Raw genomic sequence first — 16,900 nt, 5'->3', positions numbered from 1 at the left:
TAATATAGTGTATAACATGAAGTAAAAATAAAAAAAAAATGTTGGCTGTGAAACTGCTAGACCTCCCTGCCCGCTTCCCTCCCGGCTCTGTGGTATCGTGAAGACCGATGGAATTCATCACCATTTTGCGCGATCCCGGGCCGAGACAAAACAGCAATCACAGTTGCGGTTGAACAGCATTCCTACGATTGTAGCAAATCGTTTTATTGAGGAAGTTTTTGTGTGCTTAATGCGGTTGACCTGACAGAGAGAGAGAGAGAGAGAGAGAGAGAGAGAGAGAGAGAGAGAGAGAGAGAGAGGGTGGGCGTGTTTGGCATTTCTAAAGAACATGTTATCTCAAGTTTTTCCTTTCATAGTTTTTTTATTTAATGCTATATTTCTATTTTATTTTGAGAGAGAGAGAGAGAGAGAGAGAGAGAGAGAGAGAGAGAGAGAGAGAGAGAGAGAGAGAGAGAGAGAGAGAGAGAGAGAGGTGGGGGTGTTTGGCATTTCTAAAGCAAATGTTATCTGAAGTTTTTCCTTTCATAGTTTTTTATTTAATGATATATTTCTATTTTATTTTTAGAGAGAGAGAGAGAGAGAGAGAGAGAGAGAGAGAGAGAGAGAGAGGCAGGAGGGGGTGGGTGTTGGGAGACAAGTCATGATCACTGTTTCTACAGCAAATGTTAGCTCAGTGTTTTCTATAATAATCTGTTTTTGCTTAAGGCTACAATTCAGTCATGTTTTGAGAGAGAGAGAGAGAGAGAGAGAGAGAGAGAGAGAGAGAGAGAGAGAGAGAGAGAGAGAGAGAGAGAGAGAGGAGGGTTGACAAGTTGGGAGGCCAGTACGGATAGGCATTTCTAAAGCAATGTTATCGTAAGTTTACTATCATAAGATTTTTTTATATTTAAGGCTAAAATTCTAAGTTATTTTGAGAGAGAGAGAGAGAGAGAGACAGAGAGAGAGAGAGAGAGAGAGAGAGAGCCAATCACTAGTAATTACTATTTCTATTGTAAAATAAATGTTCTTAATTTTATTTCGTGAACCCAAAACCTACAAATACTTAACAATTGAGCCTTCCAGCTTTATTTTATTTTAGTTTCAAATTTCACAAACCAAGGAAAATCAACTTTGAAATAAATCACACTTTCCTTTTTCACATTTTCAATTTGGCTTTGCGGTCATGTATTCACTTACCTCAACACTTCTTCAATTTCTCTCAAAAGAAAAATTAGCGATTATGTACTTTCTCTCTCTCTCTCTCTCTCTCTCTCTCTCTCTCTCTCTCTCTCTCTCTGTCCGCAGCTGTCAAAACCAGGTTACATTTAAACCTGATTAAATTCGGAGAAGAAAAGTCACCCTGGAGAGCGCGCATGCGCCTTGGTCATGCATGCGACGGGCTCGTCCGGAACCGGTTTTGCATAACCAGTTAAGTCGGTTTAACTGGTCGCTGTTCTAATGCATCAAGTCCGCTAAAGATGACAGGTCTGTGGGCATGCGCTATCGGGCAGACAGGAGGATTTCATGTCAGGGTTTATTTTCTACCTAAAGACTTTCTCATACATACAGTATGTATATTTTTAATATTTATATATATATATATATATATATATATATATATATATATATATATATATATATATATATATATATCTCACTAATTAATGTTCCATAACCTACAGGCATTTAGAGCAGAATTAGGCAAGCATTAAATGGGTTTTCCGAAATTAACGTTAATATTTCAGTTTATTTTCACTCACATTTCAGCGTAAAATATAACAATCAAGAGTAATAAAATCGTTCTGTATAATTAAGACTCATGCATGCCGTTTAATTTTCAGTGCTAATTTCGGGGTGGTGCAAACCGAAGGGTTGGCAGATCTCATATACTTTCTGTATAAAAAAAAAAAAAACAGAGCAGAAGTAACGATGTGTGATTTTTATCAGAAGAAAGAATTTATGAGTTTGGGCAGAATGAAAAAAATGTAGTTTTAACAGAAGTAATAATGGTGAGTTTTCTTAAAGAGAACTAGTGAGTTTTAGAAGAAAAAACAAACGATTCTACTGGCAGAAAGAATAGTGAGTTTTAGGAGGAAGAAAAAGTGATTCTAGCAGAAAGAATTGGTGAGTTTTAGAAGAAAGAACAAATGATTCTACCAGAAAGAACTAGTGAGTTTTAGAAGAAAGAACAAATGATTCTACCAGAAAGAACTAGTGAGTTTTAGAAGAAAGAACGGTGATTCTACCAGAAAGAACAAATGAGTTTTTGAAGAAAGAACAAGTGATTCTAGCAGCAAGAACTAATGAGTTTTAGGAGGCAGCACATGTGATTCTAGCAGAAAGAACTAGTGAGTTTTAGATGAAAGGAGAAGTGATTCTAGCAAAAATATCTGGTGAGTTTTAGAAGAAAGAACAAGTGAATTTTAGAGGAAAGAACTATTGAATTTTGGAAAAAAAGAACTAGTGATTCTAGCGGAAAGATCTAGGGAGTTTTAGAAGGAAGAACAAGTCCATTCTGATTCTATCAGAATGGACTAGTGAGTTTTAGAAGAAAAAAAGTGAGTTAAAAAAAAAAAAGTAAGTTATTGCAAAACAAAGAATGTATGAGTTTCATCTGACGAAAGAATTCATGAGTTTTAGCAGAAGTAACAATACGGGAGTTTCAACACAGGAGAAAATGCAAGGGGTTTGGGAGACAAAAGAGTGAGTGGGTATTCAGTCTTTAAGTCATCATGTCAAGACAAAGCATCTGGATTCCTGTTCTAACATCAACTTGCTTCAAGTAATGAGGTGTCTTTGTAGCTGGTTAAAAGATAAAAAGTTTTTTATATTACAGTGTTAATAGTTCATAATGTTTTCTTGTAGTTTTTCTTGTCTTAATTGTTCGTTAAATGTATTTGTTTTCCGCTATTTTCTACTGAACAATAACTCCTTATTGCACTAGGAACTGAGTACACAGTTCATACTTGATTCTAGTTGTGGCAGGTTATGAAGCCAATTTAGTAATTGCTGTCAATAATATAACTTTCTAGCCGTTATTTATCTGAATCTATTCATATTTGTTAAGCATATCGAGGTAATGTAAATGTCTACTCTTAACTCTTTACTAACTATGAATTTGGTTTTTAAGCTATGTGGAACTAGTCGTTAAATGTCTTTTGCATCATGTTATTAGGTGAAATTTTGGTTCTTATTACTTGCATTCTCTAGTTATCACTTCTACCTGTCACTTAGTCTTAAATTTGTTGTGTTGGTTTAGTCCATCATGCTGACATTTGAAATGGGATAATAAATAAAATAAAGTTATTGAAGTCAATGACTAATTTACAGTGTATATTATATTTTTAAGCAAGCGTGTGTACATGCACTTATGGATTACAAAAGTGTGTTAAAACGGATTTGAATTGAATGGTACAATGAAACTCAGCAATGAATATAAAAACATACCTCTCTTATGGTCATGTAATTGTATTATGAAACTATGATCTAATTAAAAATATAGAAAATTAACTCAACTTACCATTTTATTATGTTAATAAAACATATATATAATGTAAATCTCTAAGAAGACTAAAACATATATATAATGTAAATCTCCAAAAAGACTAACTGTGAACACTGGCGTGTGACATAAGAAATCCGAAGGCTGAAGGTTTTGTCAAGAAATAAAATCATGAAAATAAAACTGCAATTTCGGTGTATTTACCTGAGGTTTCTTCTTCCTTCTGTGCACCATAAGAGACGAAGTCATGACTGGCGTCTTGCTGAAGTGCTTCTCGAACAGGAGATGAAACGATAGGGCCGTTCGAGCTGTTGCAGTCTCGTTTTACATGGATTTCTCGGTTCTATCGGAATTCAAGTGACTTCAGTAGCCAGTGATTGAGTTTTCTTTTTTTTTTTTTTTTTTTTTTTTTTAATTAGGAGGTTGTTGGGAACGTGGGTGTGGTGGGGGGGGAGGACTTCGGGGAATTGATCTTTAGTACCTTTAGTCCCTTTTAATAATAAAGAAGAACTGTTACTGAGCAGGAGACGATCCTTGTAACCGCAGGACACATGAATGTGATAGACGACTCGGTTCCCGATTGTTTATATTTTCATATTTCATTTGCTCACCGACTGAGACTGCGTTCAGACAAGTCCTAAACTCCTGTAGGGGAACGACGATTTATTAGCGTAAAACGATGGATCCAGCGTACGTTTTATCAAGGGATCACGCTGGACGGGCGAAGAATAGGTGCAAGAGATGATTTGGGGGTTGGGTGGTGGGGAGAATTATTCCTCCCTTGCTAGATGATGAAGCAAATCTTGGGCAGTTGATGGGCGTGGTATGCACACATGGCCAGAGTTGTCTTAGTGGGCGGGGCCGGTTGGATACTTGCCACTTGTCCGACAGTTCTTCTTCTTCTCCTTCTCCTGATTCTCTTTATCTGGAAAATAATAAGGAAAAGATATAGTAAAGACGAGTAAAGCAAGTTTTCACTTGTTAGGAGTAAAAAATCATACTTGGCGTAAGACCTTGAAACTCGATCGCATACTGCAAGGAGGTTAAATTTAGTTAAGTATATATCCTTCGCATACTTAACTCAACTTAATAAATTAAACTGATTCTAGTACGGAGCAGACATAACTTTTCTGAAGAAAGATCACACTGACGCTGAAAGAAATCAAGTAGAACTTACCTTCTGGGCTCTTTCATACTAAAAAAAAAAAATACAGGTGAAACCAATCTATTTCATGTTATTTCTAAAATAAGTTTGTGTTTTATTAAAGCCTGCAGTCAGAGCCTTTCACTTATGATGCAAGATTTTTGGATTTCTCCGCTCTGCAGTGGAAGAACGCATCAATGCTCGCTCTAACGGAATGAAATAAATAAGTCAAAACGGAAACGTACACCAATAAAACACGCCACACCCATCCACCTACCTTCCTCCCCAACACACACACACATTTTATATATATATATATATATATATATATATATATATATATATATATATATATATATATATACACATATACATATACAATCACATATATATATGTATGTGTGTATATATATATATATATATATATATATATATATATATATATATATATATATATATATATATATACACAGTATATATACATATATATACAGTATATACACATTTTTAGAATTTTCATGCTGTTATTTCTACTAAATTTTCCTTTGATTTCTCACTGAAATGATATGCTGATATTTGAGGGATAAAAATGAATTCAAGTCAGTACCCGTGATTTTCGTAACTTATCTTGTTCCAGATCAGAAGGCTAAGAGAACGAATTAAGTACTCAAGAACCTGCAGAAGAAGCAATGTTTAATCCTTAGCTAAGGTCTTAACTTCTTGAAAGCTCTGCTACTCGAAATTGAGATATGCCACTTATTGGGCTCGTGAAACACTAATACAAAGGTTACAGCGGTTTCAGAATGATTCTTCAATTCTTTCCACGAGTATTTAGGGAGTCCCATTTGTAGTATCTGTAAAATCACTAGTAAGGCAAGGGAGTGTCTGCCATTTTTCTCAGTTCTGTATTTATGCAGATACTGCAGTCTTCCATTTTTGGGAAGAATGAATCCTAGTCTTCAAAACTACGATAAACGTTTTAAAAATTGTCATAATCTATGTCTTTTTAACCTACAACTCATAGCCGCTCCAAAAGACGTCACAACACCAATAGTAAAAATCTGCCCTCATATGTCATGACATATTTTAAACTACGATGTAAAAAAAAAAAATTAGTTTTCCAGTGATTTAAACGCCTTCACGTAATGATCTTCCGCCACAAAACTGAAACAGTCGGCTTAATCGCTATGAATTGCACTACCTGTCAAGCCCCACCCTACAGGATGAATTAATCTTGGCCAAAGGGTTTTTTTCCGGGTAAGATTCTTTTTTCTTCTTCTTTTATTCTTCTCCTCAACGAAGACAATGGCTCTTCGCTTTTCCAGTTTCCCCAGTTCTCCAACCAACCATTATTCCCGATTACGAAATATATTTTTTTCCTCGTAATTTTGCCTTTCTTCCATTTTTTTATTTTCGTTTTCATTTCGTTTGTTTTAGTTAAAATTTCTTTATTTTCACTCAATTTCGTATATTTTTCCTATCCGAGTATGAGATATTTTTAACATAAATTTTTTCCCACAAGCTTTTGACTAAATTGCCTCAACTTGAATAATATCTCATCGCGGGAAGGTCATGTTTATCAAATGAAGTTATCTGTCGAATGAAGTTAACATGAATAGAGAGAAAAAAAATTTACAGAATGGGTCAGATTCCACTATTAGTCAAGGTCAGCATTGACTAATTGGTCTAATACTACCATGGCTCAAAATATGGTCTTCAAATTGCGTGCACTGAGAGGCAACACTGATTCGTGTCCATTAACCTTTCCAACGGTTCATGTCCGAATTTCTTGAAATGTTAATTCAGGTTTAACTGGTTGCTCTGTTATAAAACACTTGATTTTTTCTGTTTTAATCCTATCATCTGCGCTTGCTTTATGTCTCAGTCGCATTTTTCTTCTTCTTTCGACCTTATTAATCCCACTGTATAGCAGTCTCATTTTTATCCCATTGTAATTCATGGAGTTTGCTGGAGTTTTTTATATGCATCAAATTATCCTGAAAAAAAAAATGACTGAAAGCAGTATTTAATCTTTTTAACTTATTCTAATTATTCCGCGTTAAACTAAAACGCAAGAATGATTACTTTATTTCAGCTGCAACCGACAATAAATGTTTACCAAATTTAGGATAAGTATTACGTAACCTTCTCGTGAAAATGCGTCAAGGTACGGGAGCTTTGCCCGGGGAGGGGGGGGGATGAGGGAGGTATGATCTGATTGTTGAGAGAGAGAGATAGAACGAAATGACGTAGGAATTGTCGTAAACCGAATTCCTTTGTTTTTTCATGATTTCATGGACCCATGTATATAGTGATTCCTTTAAAAAGGTGGACCCGTGCATATAGTGATTCCTTTTAAAAGAACTTTATTTTCGCTCGCACGGACATTAGGAAATAGGCCTAGGTCACCTCCGTTTAGGCTTCGAGCTCCTGCATACACTCAGACACGCTTGAGTTCGCAAATTATGTTGTTCTTTTTTGCATACTCCCCCTCCCTTGCATTCCTCCTTCAACAGAACTTACCATCTAGGCATTAAGGGTCACTAACACTTGCTTAAAACATGCAATTTTAGGCTCTAAGTTACTTTAGATGCCTGCCGGCGACAGAAACAGTGGCTTAAACAAGCCGTTTCAGAGGAATATTTACAGTGAGTGCTTAAAGTAAGTAAGGGACGGCATTGTGTTACTTCAGAGTGTGATGACGGCGGCGTAGTCTTGGAAAGTGTTGTAGTTTAGAAGGTTTCATAATCTGATTTAGACAACAGTTAAAGACAAGAGCACGTAGATCTAATGCGCATGGTTGTAATTTTCAGAAGTGAGCTTAATTGTGGGTCGTGGGAAATGGATTTCAATCGTTACGTTTAATGGTACTGTGAGGTCAAGATCGGATTGCTCGATTCTCTACTTTCTATCTTACACACACACACACACATATATATATATATATATACATATATATATATATATATATATATATATATATATATATGTATATATATATATATATATATATATATATATATATATATATATATATATACATAATGTATAATTTTTTTATTTATAACAGCTGCCATTAAATTTAGATTTAGTTCGTCAACAGTATAACGTTTAACTGTTATGTTTCTTAGCTACAAAAGAGTAACTAGTAAATTAATTATTAAATTTACTTATAGAAACCACAATTTTCACAGTGCATGATTTTCCGAGTGCGAAAAATATTAGTTCTTTAGGTAGTTACTCTAGTTACTGAGGCTAAAAGGCTGTACTCCTGCCAAAAAAAAAAAGGTCTTAGAATCTTGTTCAGCTTGAGGTGTAAAAAAAAAATAAAAAAAAAAAACTGAAGAAAGGAGTAAATGAAGTCTAACAGTGGTGTAACGGCCTCATGTCATAAAAATAAAAAAAACTGATTTCTTTAGAAAGGAAAATAAGAAATGAAGTCTATTCAGTGTTAAACTGATGGGTTCCACTTTTGTCAGACAATATGGTAGGCAATGCTTTTTCTCAGTTTTTGTGATTTCTTTATCGTTTTATTAAAAAAGAATACTTTTTTACTTTTTCATTCAGTTTTAAATTCTGTATGGAAGTTTCACTTTTTTCAGTCAATTTTTTTAATGGAAGTTTCACTTTTTTCAAGCAATTTTTTATGGATGTTTCACTTTTTTCCAAGCAATTTTTTTAACGGAAGTTTCACTTTTTCAAGTAATTTTTTTATGGAAGTTTCACTTTTTTCAAGCAATTTTAGTCTTTATATGGAATTTTCACTTCTTTTATGCAGGTTTAAAATATTCATATCGAAATTTAACTTCTTCTTGCAGTTTAAAGTATTTACATGAAGCTTTCACTTAGCTCATCCGGGTTTTGAATATTTATAATGAAGTTTCACTTCTTTCATGTAGTTTTAAAATATTTATATGAAAGTTTCACTAAAATTCATGAAGGTTTGAAATATTTATAGGAACTTTCTAAGTGTAGGATTATGCGAGACTTTTGAAACTACACACTTAAAATGAAATGATTATATATATATATATATATATATATATATATATATATATATATATATATATATATATATATATATATATATATATATATATATATATATATATATATATATATACATATATACATATATACATATATATACATATATATATATTTATATATATATATATATATATATATATATCCTTTCTTTATCACTTAAATATTTTTATATATATATATATATATATATATATATATATATATATACATACATACATACATTACATATATTAAAGCACCATTTGCTGAAAATAAGCACTTATCCGAACAAGGCAAAAATGCACATCACGTACATACAAAAACGTACGAGTGACAAAGAATATAAATCAATCAATTAATCAAATAATAACGAAGAACCACAGCACATAAATAATAAAAGAAGCGAGATAAAAATGTCATACTAGCTACCTTCTTCTTACGTAAGATCACTATTGCCAGATGTTACCGAAAGAATTATTTATTGCCTTGGATAACTTACCGCGCAGAGAGTAATTGATAGCCTTTGTCATCGTGTAATAAGCAACATCCGTCAGTACTATGTGTCAGTTCGAGCAATAATAATCACTTCTAGGCTTCTATAATATCTATTTCGTGATTTACATGACTGTAGCTCAGATGGGAGACAAGCGACATGATTTATGTGGCAACAATAATACGATTCATCTGCAAAAACCGATGGGATCGGCGCGGTTGCCAGATGTTGCCATACTGTATTTGACGATCGGAATGGATAGGTTCCTAAGTGTCTATTTCTTTGGCTTTTATCATTATCGTTATCATAATCGATGGTATTTTTATTATCAAAAGTAATTGACACGTTGATATTTTAATCAATATCATAAATACAACTAGTTTTGCTTTCGACTACGGTGAATAATATTCGCTAGTACTGATACTTTTCTTATCATTATCAATGAAGTTTTGGAACTCCTGACACTCGTATTGATTTCATTAATTTTCTATAAATTTTCACAGACTAATCTAAAGGATTTTGTTGAATTGTGCAATTCTCTCTAAGCACATATACAAATAAATAAATAAATATGTATACATATATAATATATATATATATAATCATACAAACTCAAAAGTCCGGAATTACAGAAATCCATGAACTTACAATAACTATATTCTTCTTCTTCTTCTTCTCTCTCTCTCTCTCTCTCTCTCTCTCAGTTTCTCTCTCTCTCTCTCTCTCTCACACACACACACACAGAACACACAAACTGTAATTCCGGAGTTTATATATATATATATATATATATATATATATATATATATATATATATATATATATATATATATATATATATATATATATATATATATATATATATATATATATATATATATATACTATATATATATAACACAATCATAATAAAAAATAATTTTGTACCATTTCCATTGAATGGGTATCTATTGCTCTTTCTCCTCCCCACTTCACACACACACACACAAACGCACGCATCCAACAAAGCGCTCAAAATGCGTATCATTTCCATTTTATAGCGTAAAATCGTACCTAAAGTGAATTCGGAGCAAGAGAAACCTACGGTCTAATGTCGTAATCACGGAACAACAGATGATTCAGGACGAGAGGCGCTGGATTCCAGATCTGGTGATACAGGTATTTTCTTTTTTTTTTTTTTTCTTATCTCTGATGTTACTCTTGATTATCGTGCGCGCGCGCACGCCAGTGTGTGTCTGTCCGTGTGCGGAAAGAGAGAGTGAGCGAGTGTTCAGTAAGATTATTCTTAACTATGATGACATTTAACACCAGAATGCATAATGGCCTGAGAGAGAGAGAGAGAGAGAGAAGATGATGAATTAGAGAGTAATATCTTAACCATGAGAGAGAGAGAGAGAGAGGCTGGAAGATGATGAATTAGAGCTAAAAGTAAAATCTTAACCATGAGAGAGAGAGAGAGAGAGAGAGAGAGAGAGAGAGAGAGAGAGAGAGAGAGGCTGGAAGATGATGAATTAGCTAAAAGCTAAAAGTGGAAGAAAATCTAAAATAACCATGAGAGAGAGAGAGAGAGAGAGAGAGAGAGGGAGAGAGAGAGAGAGAGAGAGAGAGAGAGAGAGAGAGAGAGAGAGAGAGAGAGAGAGAGAGAGAGAGAGAGAGAGAGATTTACCAAATAAGGACGTGTTGACGCGTAAGTTAGAATGTCAAATAAACTATTTCATGACGAGACACAAAGAGGTTTACAGCATACCATTTCAGATGGTGACTGAAATTAAGGAGTAAACCAGTTTATTGAAGAGCTGACAAGTCAGACAAACAGACGGATGGACAGATATGCAAATGCGCGCATACACAGGAGACCCGGATAGAGAGAGAGACAAAGATCTGCATGAACACTTGTAATTATCTCTATACCAGCAAAACAAGTTAAAAAACAAAGCTAACTTCCATTAATATTTACTAATACCCAGTATCCTGTATCCTACAAAGGATACAATGGACACAGACGTAATAGGAATGGAAATAAGCGCGTAACCAAAATCGTATAAACTGATCTTTTAAATGTTTGACGCCAATAAAAAATATTCCCTTTCAAAGTGATTTAGCTGTAGAGGGATACGGAGTAAATTGTGTGTGTGTGTGTATATATATATATATATATATATATATATATATATATATATATATATATATATATATATATATATATATATATATATATATATATATATATATATATATATATATATATATATATATATATATATACATATTTGTATATATGTGTGTGTGTGTGTGTGTGTGTGTAGGATCAGAAAAATTTTTATATCGAAGTCGTTGGTGACAGTCAAAAGTAAGCCCGTCCTGAATTCCCAAAAATCTAAAAAAAAAAAAAAAAAAAAAAAAATAATAATAATAATAATAATAATAATAATAATAATAATAATAATAATAATAATAATAATAAACCCGTCCTTAATCCCCCAAAAAATCTAAAAAAAAAAAATAATAAATTCGTGTGTGTAGGAACAGAAAATTTTTTTATATCGAAGTCGTTGGTGACAGTCAAAAGTCAACCCGTCCTGAATCCCCCCAAAAGACATATATAAAAAAAAATAATAATAACAATAAAAAATTCGTGTGTGTAGGAACAGAAAAATTTTTGATATCGAAGTCGTTGGTGACAGTCAAAAGTCAACCCGTCCTGAATCCCCTCAAAAATCCAAAAAAAAAAAAAATGAAAAAACTCAGGTAAAGACAAAATAAAAAGTACGAAAGAACGGACGAGTGGTAAACAGCTACGATAAACACCTCGGCATAATCTGCATATTTTAATGACGAACATCACACCGGACTTCCCATCCACTTCCTACTACCGTCTTCACCGCAAAATAAAAAAAAGGAAGGAAAAAATCTTTATAAAAAAAAGCACGATAAGAAGTAAAAAATCTTGATAAAAAAAGGTACAATAAAAATGAAAAGGTCTTGATAAAAAAAAGGTACAATAAAAAGGATTAAATCTTGAAAAAAAAAAGGTACAATGAGAAGGAAAAAATCTTGATAAGAAAATGTACAATAAGAAGGAAAAATCTTTATAAGAAAGGGTAATATAGGAAGGAAAAAGTCTTGATAAAAAAAGTACAAAAAGGAAAAAATCTTAATGAAAAAAGGTACAAAAGAAGGGAAAAATCTTGATAAAAAAAGGTACAATAAGAAGAAAAAATCTTGATAAAAAAGTACAATAAAAAGGAAAAAATCTTGATAAAAAGTACAATAAAAAGGAAAAAATCTTAATAACAAAAAGGTACAATAAGAAGGAAAAAATCTTGATACAAAGAAGGTACAATATGAAGGAAAAAATCTTGATAAAAAAAGGTACAATAGGAAGGAAAAAATCTTGATAAAAAAAAGGTACAATAAGACGGAAAAAATCTTGATAAAAAAAGGTACGATAAGAAAGAAAAATCTTGATTAAAAAAAGTTACAAAATACAATTTTGCCTCAGTGACGAAGCCTCATCGCTCTGGACTTATGGAATCCATATGAAAAAAATATTAAAAAAAGGTATTTAGAGATAAAACATGCAAAAATAAGCACCGCAATCAGGAGGTAATCACTGTGGTAGTGAGCCTCGTGTGCGCACTTACCACCCTCATTGTCGAGGAGAACATTAATGCCGGGAGTTGGAGCCTTAGATTATATGATTTTGGGGTGGGTGTTGTGGCTGGGGTGGGGCGATGGGAAGTTTGTGTGTGGGGAGGGGGGGCGGGGAGAGTTGTTATGGGCCCTCTTTCGGACCAAAATAGCGCCACCACTTCCAACGCATGAACTGCTGTTCCGTCCTCCTATATACTCTTCTATGTTTCCTGCATTATGGGCTGATAGCGACTGTGTGTATATATATATGTGTGTGTGTGTGTGTATGTATATACTGTATATGTATATATATACAGTATATATATATATATATATATATATATATATATATATATATATATATATATATGTGTGTGTGTGTGTGTGTATATATATATACTGTATATATATTCGTAGCATGCACTTCTAGAATACAAGTGCAAAGTAAATTCGTGATTAAAAAAAAAGTATTTAAATTATTTTCATTTCTAAATGGACTTACCATTATTTTTTGTCATTGCATGTTTTACTGAACATGTAAAATATTTACATGATTTTCACTTCGGAATGACTGGCTTTTGATTATTTTATTTACCACCATCATTTTTGTCGTTACATTTTTACTGAACTTGTAAAGTATTTACATGACTTTCATTTTGATTATTTTATTTATTACCATCAATTTTTGTCATCATATGTTTTACTGAACGCCGCATACGTACATGCTATTTCCCAGTAATTTTTTTCTTTTGTCATTACATACGTTACTGTACTGTTTTTGAATGCTACATTTCAGTAATGAAACGATACTGATACTCATTTTATAAAGTTTCTCCATCTCCTTATCTTATGGATAATGTAAATAAAAGAAATTCCTCTGTTGGACTCGAAACGGTGATTAAGACATGGATATGTAAATTGCATTTCTCACTGTTAATGCAATTGGACAAGGTTCGGCAGAGGGACGTTATCGCATAAGGATTTCACGGAACCTTAAACGTTGTTCCTCTCTCTCTCTCTCTCTCTCTCTCTCTCTCTCTCTCTCTCTCTCTGTGTGTGAGTGCTTCATTGGTTGTTTACTCTGAAATAGGTTTATTCTTTTGCCATTATTTCTATATCAAAGCTGAGGTTAAATAGACAATATCGAGCATGACTGATATAGAGCAAATTACCTCTACCAAGGGAAACTCAAGGTAAGGTAAAGTTTAGATGAAATGATCAATTACGCAACCTGAACGAAAATTATAATTGCAGAAATTCTATTAGGCCGGGTAAAAGAAAGAGCACGGTTTAAAAGCCTCAAAATAGAATGTAATTTGTCTTTGGCAAGTCAACGGAACACTATTTTTCAAGAGTCCGCATTACAAGTCCAGATAATTTACTTTGAGTGACAAGACTGCACTGGCAGGTGAACAGCCTTCTGTTATTTGCCAAAGAAAAAAAACCAAGATTAAAAAGTGGAATCCAAACGAAAGAAAACGAAAGCTCGCTTCTTAAAAAAGGGAAGCTCGTAGGAATCAAGAAGGACATTTGCAGAGGAAGTTCCACAGCTTGTAGGTACATGGAAAGAAATAGCCACTGAATGGACAAGACCAGTAATTCCTGACCTCAGCCAGGAGAATATCTTTCTGCTAATAAGAGTAAAAAAAAATCTAACGAAAAATGGAAACTGAAAGTCTCTTTCAGCTGGGCAAAAGAGAATCGTAAAGTAGAATTATTCACGGCAGAGTCACTGAAATTATAGGTTTTCTTTAGTTCGGTCATTCAAGATGGCAATAAAAAAAACTAACGCCTCAGACTTGTAGGAGAATTCCTAACAGGAACAGCTAAGTGCAACAGAAGTTGCCAGACAAGTTAAGCACAATTTCTAAACCACCAAAAAAGATATGAAGATTTTTAAAGGTGCAGAAGTGAAAAATTGGTTAAAAATTGCATTTCAATCAAAGAGCTCAGCAAAACTTAACAAATGCTAGCAAGATTTGAGGTGACAGACAAAGGAATTATTTCAAGTTTAAGTCAAAATTGTTGTGAATTGCTAACAGGTAGAGGATGTAGTCTATAATGTTAAACCATCAGCTAAAGAATAATAATCTTAAGACTGCAGAAGGTCATCAAAGAAATAAAGAAAGAGAATAGTTTCGAGAATAGCGCCCTGAGGAACGTGCCTAAAAATGGGGAACAGAACAGGTGTCGCGTTGTCAAAAATAATGGATGTAAATGAGTACAAGAAAAAATTTTAATACAAAATTAAAAATAAAAAGGAATTAGTCTTGAGTTAGCTCAAAACTATAAGTTTGGCCTCCTAAAAAGCTTTTTGCAGTAGTTTTCAGTATCTTAGACGTAATAATTCATTACAAAAGCATTCGTCAAGCACAGTAATATATATATATATATATATATATATATATATATATATATATATATATATATATATATATATATATATATATATATATATATATATATAAAGAGAGACCTCAATAGATTACTGGCTTACAAAAAACAGTTAAGATTCGGTTAATTTCATTCAGATTGAACTAAAAATAGCTTAAATTGGCGAATATATACACATTTTATTTCTGCTTTAAAAGACAAGCTTTTATTTTTTTGTCAGATCATCCTTCGTTATCCTCCAAGATCCCCATCACAGGCGTTTATTTCTTTGCCAGACTAGCATTTATTTCTTTGTCAGACTAGCGCTTATATCGTTGTCAGATCATCCTTCAGTATTCTCCGAAATCTCCATCACATATTTCTGAAAGTCCGTCATCTCTCCTGCCAAATGAGGTACTCTGCTTGAGAGGGCCATATTTGAACATCGAGGGCCATTATAATCAGGTTTGAAACTATTTCTCCAGGTCCTCTAGCCATGCCATTTTAGGAACAGATTTCCAACAGATGGCGCTAGTCGAGAACTGCATCTCAGAAAATTTGATCCGGTGGAGTTTTTTTTTTTCTTTTTGCATTTATTTACTTGTTTAGACAGGCTTTGAATGTTAAAACCCCTCGGGCAACGTAGAATGACTGGTCGCGGTCATCCAACATCTCTGCAAGCTAATTTATAAACATTGTCACAAATTTATACACACCCACAAAGATATGTACTGCGCTGATATGCAAGTCCAAAAAGCCACTGAAAGAGTTATTCAGCTTCCAGATGAACACGTTTCTTCATTTTTTCAGAATGTATCATGAAGGATTGAATGAGAGCTGTCCATCTATCAATACCGTTTTATGTATGCGTTACGGTGGATGATGGTATCATTAATAAACTTTATATCTGCATATCACTGTTTACCTTTGCAAGGAAATCATAGAAATAGCTATAAATCTAAAAGTAAATACAATATTTTTACGAGTGGAGTAACCTATTTCTTCGTTCTGAGATCGAAAAACCAGGTGTTCAAAGGTATACATATACATACATGTCACTGGGTGTACGAATACTCACAGGTGCGAAATAAAACTTTATATTTTTTAAGGAATCATCAAAAAATAAGGTAAATTCCTTGGAAGCCTTCTAAGGAAATCATACCTGCTCTCCACTACATTTCCAAATGATTCTGTCGACTTCGACGTAAAAAAAAATAAATAAAAAAAAAAAGAGCGTTCGTGCGTTGAAAATCTCTCACGTGGGGAACCGTAGTTTCATTTCGCTGCGTCTAAACGCTATTTTTTTTTTTTTCTTTCCAGTCTCTGACAAAAATAGGAAGTAATGTGACACATACCTTTTCCATTACAATAATTTTCGAGTGAAGTCTTCTCCAAAATGATGACATCATATTATTTAAATATCACACTGATAGTGGCTATCGCTGCGATGAAGTTCCGAAATCATTTACTTATGAATCATCTTGAGTTTGTACCCTGGGGTAATGACCAATGAGAGAGAGAGAGAGAGAGAGGATCTAGTATCTGTTACATTGAGCCACACAGAAAAAATGGGTAGCACTGTTACATTGAGCCACACAAAAAAACTGTGGGTAGCAGACGCAGAGAGATATGAGAGAGAGAGAGAGAGAGAGAGAGAGAGAGAGAGAGAGAGAGAGATCATTTTAGTGCCTACTACAATAAGCCACATAATGCAGGAGCACCTACGCATAGAGAGAGAGAGAGAGAG

The 16,900-nt window shown here is 33.4% G+C and overlaps 1 protein-coding gene across 2 annotated transcripts in view; it reads right to left on the bottom strand.

Annotated features, from left to right (window-relative positions):
• Nucleotides 1-16,900, bottom strand: part of LOC136848198 (uncharacterized) — a 194,725-nt gene that overhangs the window by 27,798 nt on the left and 150,027 nt on the right. For both annotated transcript variants that reach the window (XM_067120512.1, XM_067120511.1), the window contains exon 2: nt 3,686-4,406. In XM_067120512.1, coding sequence (XP_066976613.1) covers nt 3,686-3,730 — 45 coding nt within the window. In that variant the 5' untranslated portion in view covers nt 3,731-4,406. The remainder of the gene's footprint in view (nt 1-3,685; nt 4,407-16,900) is intronic.

This window comes from Macrobrachium rosenbergii, chromosome 18, assembly GCF_040412425.1.
Source record: "Macrobrachium rosenbergii isolate ZJJX-2024 chromosome 18, ASM4041242v1, whole genome shotgun sequence".
NCBI classification, from domain to species: Eukaryota; Metazoa; Arthropoda; class Malacostraca; order Decapoda; family Palaemonidae; genus Macrobrachium; species Macrobrachium rosenbergii.
This window is presented reverse-complemented; position numbering and strand designations above follow the sequence as displayed.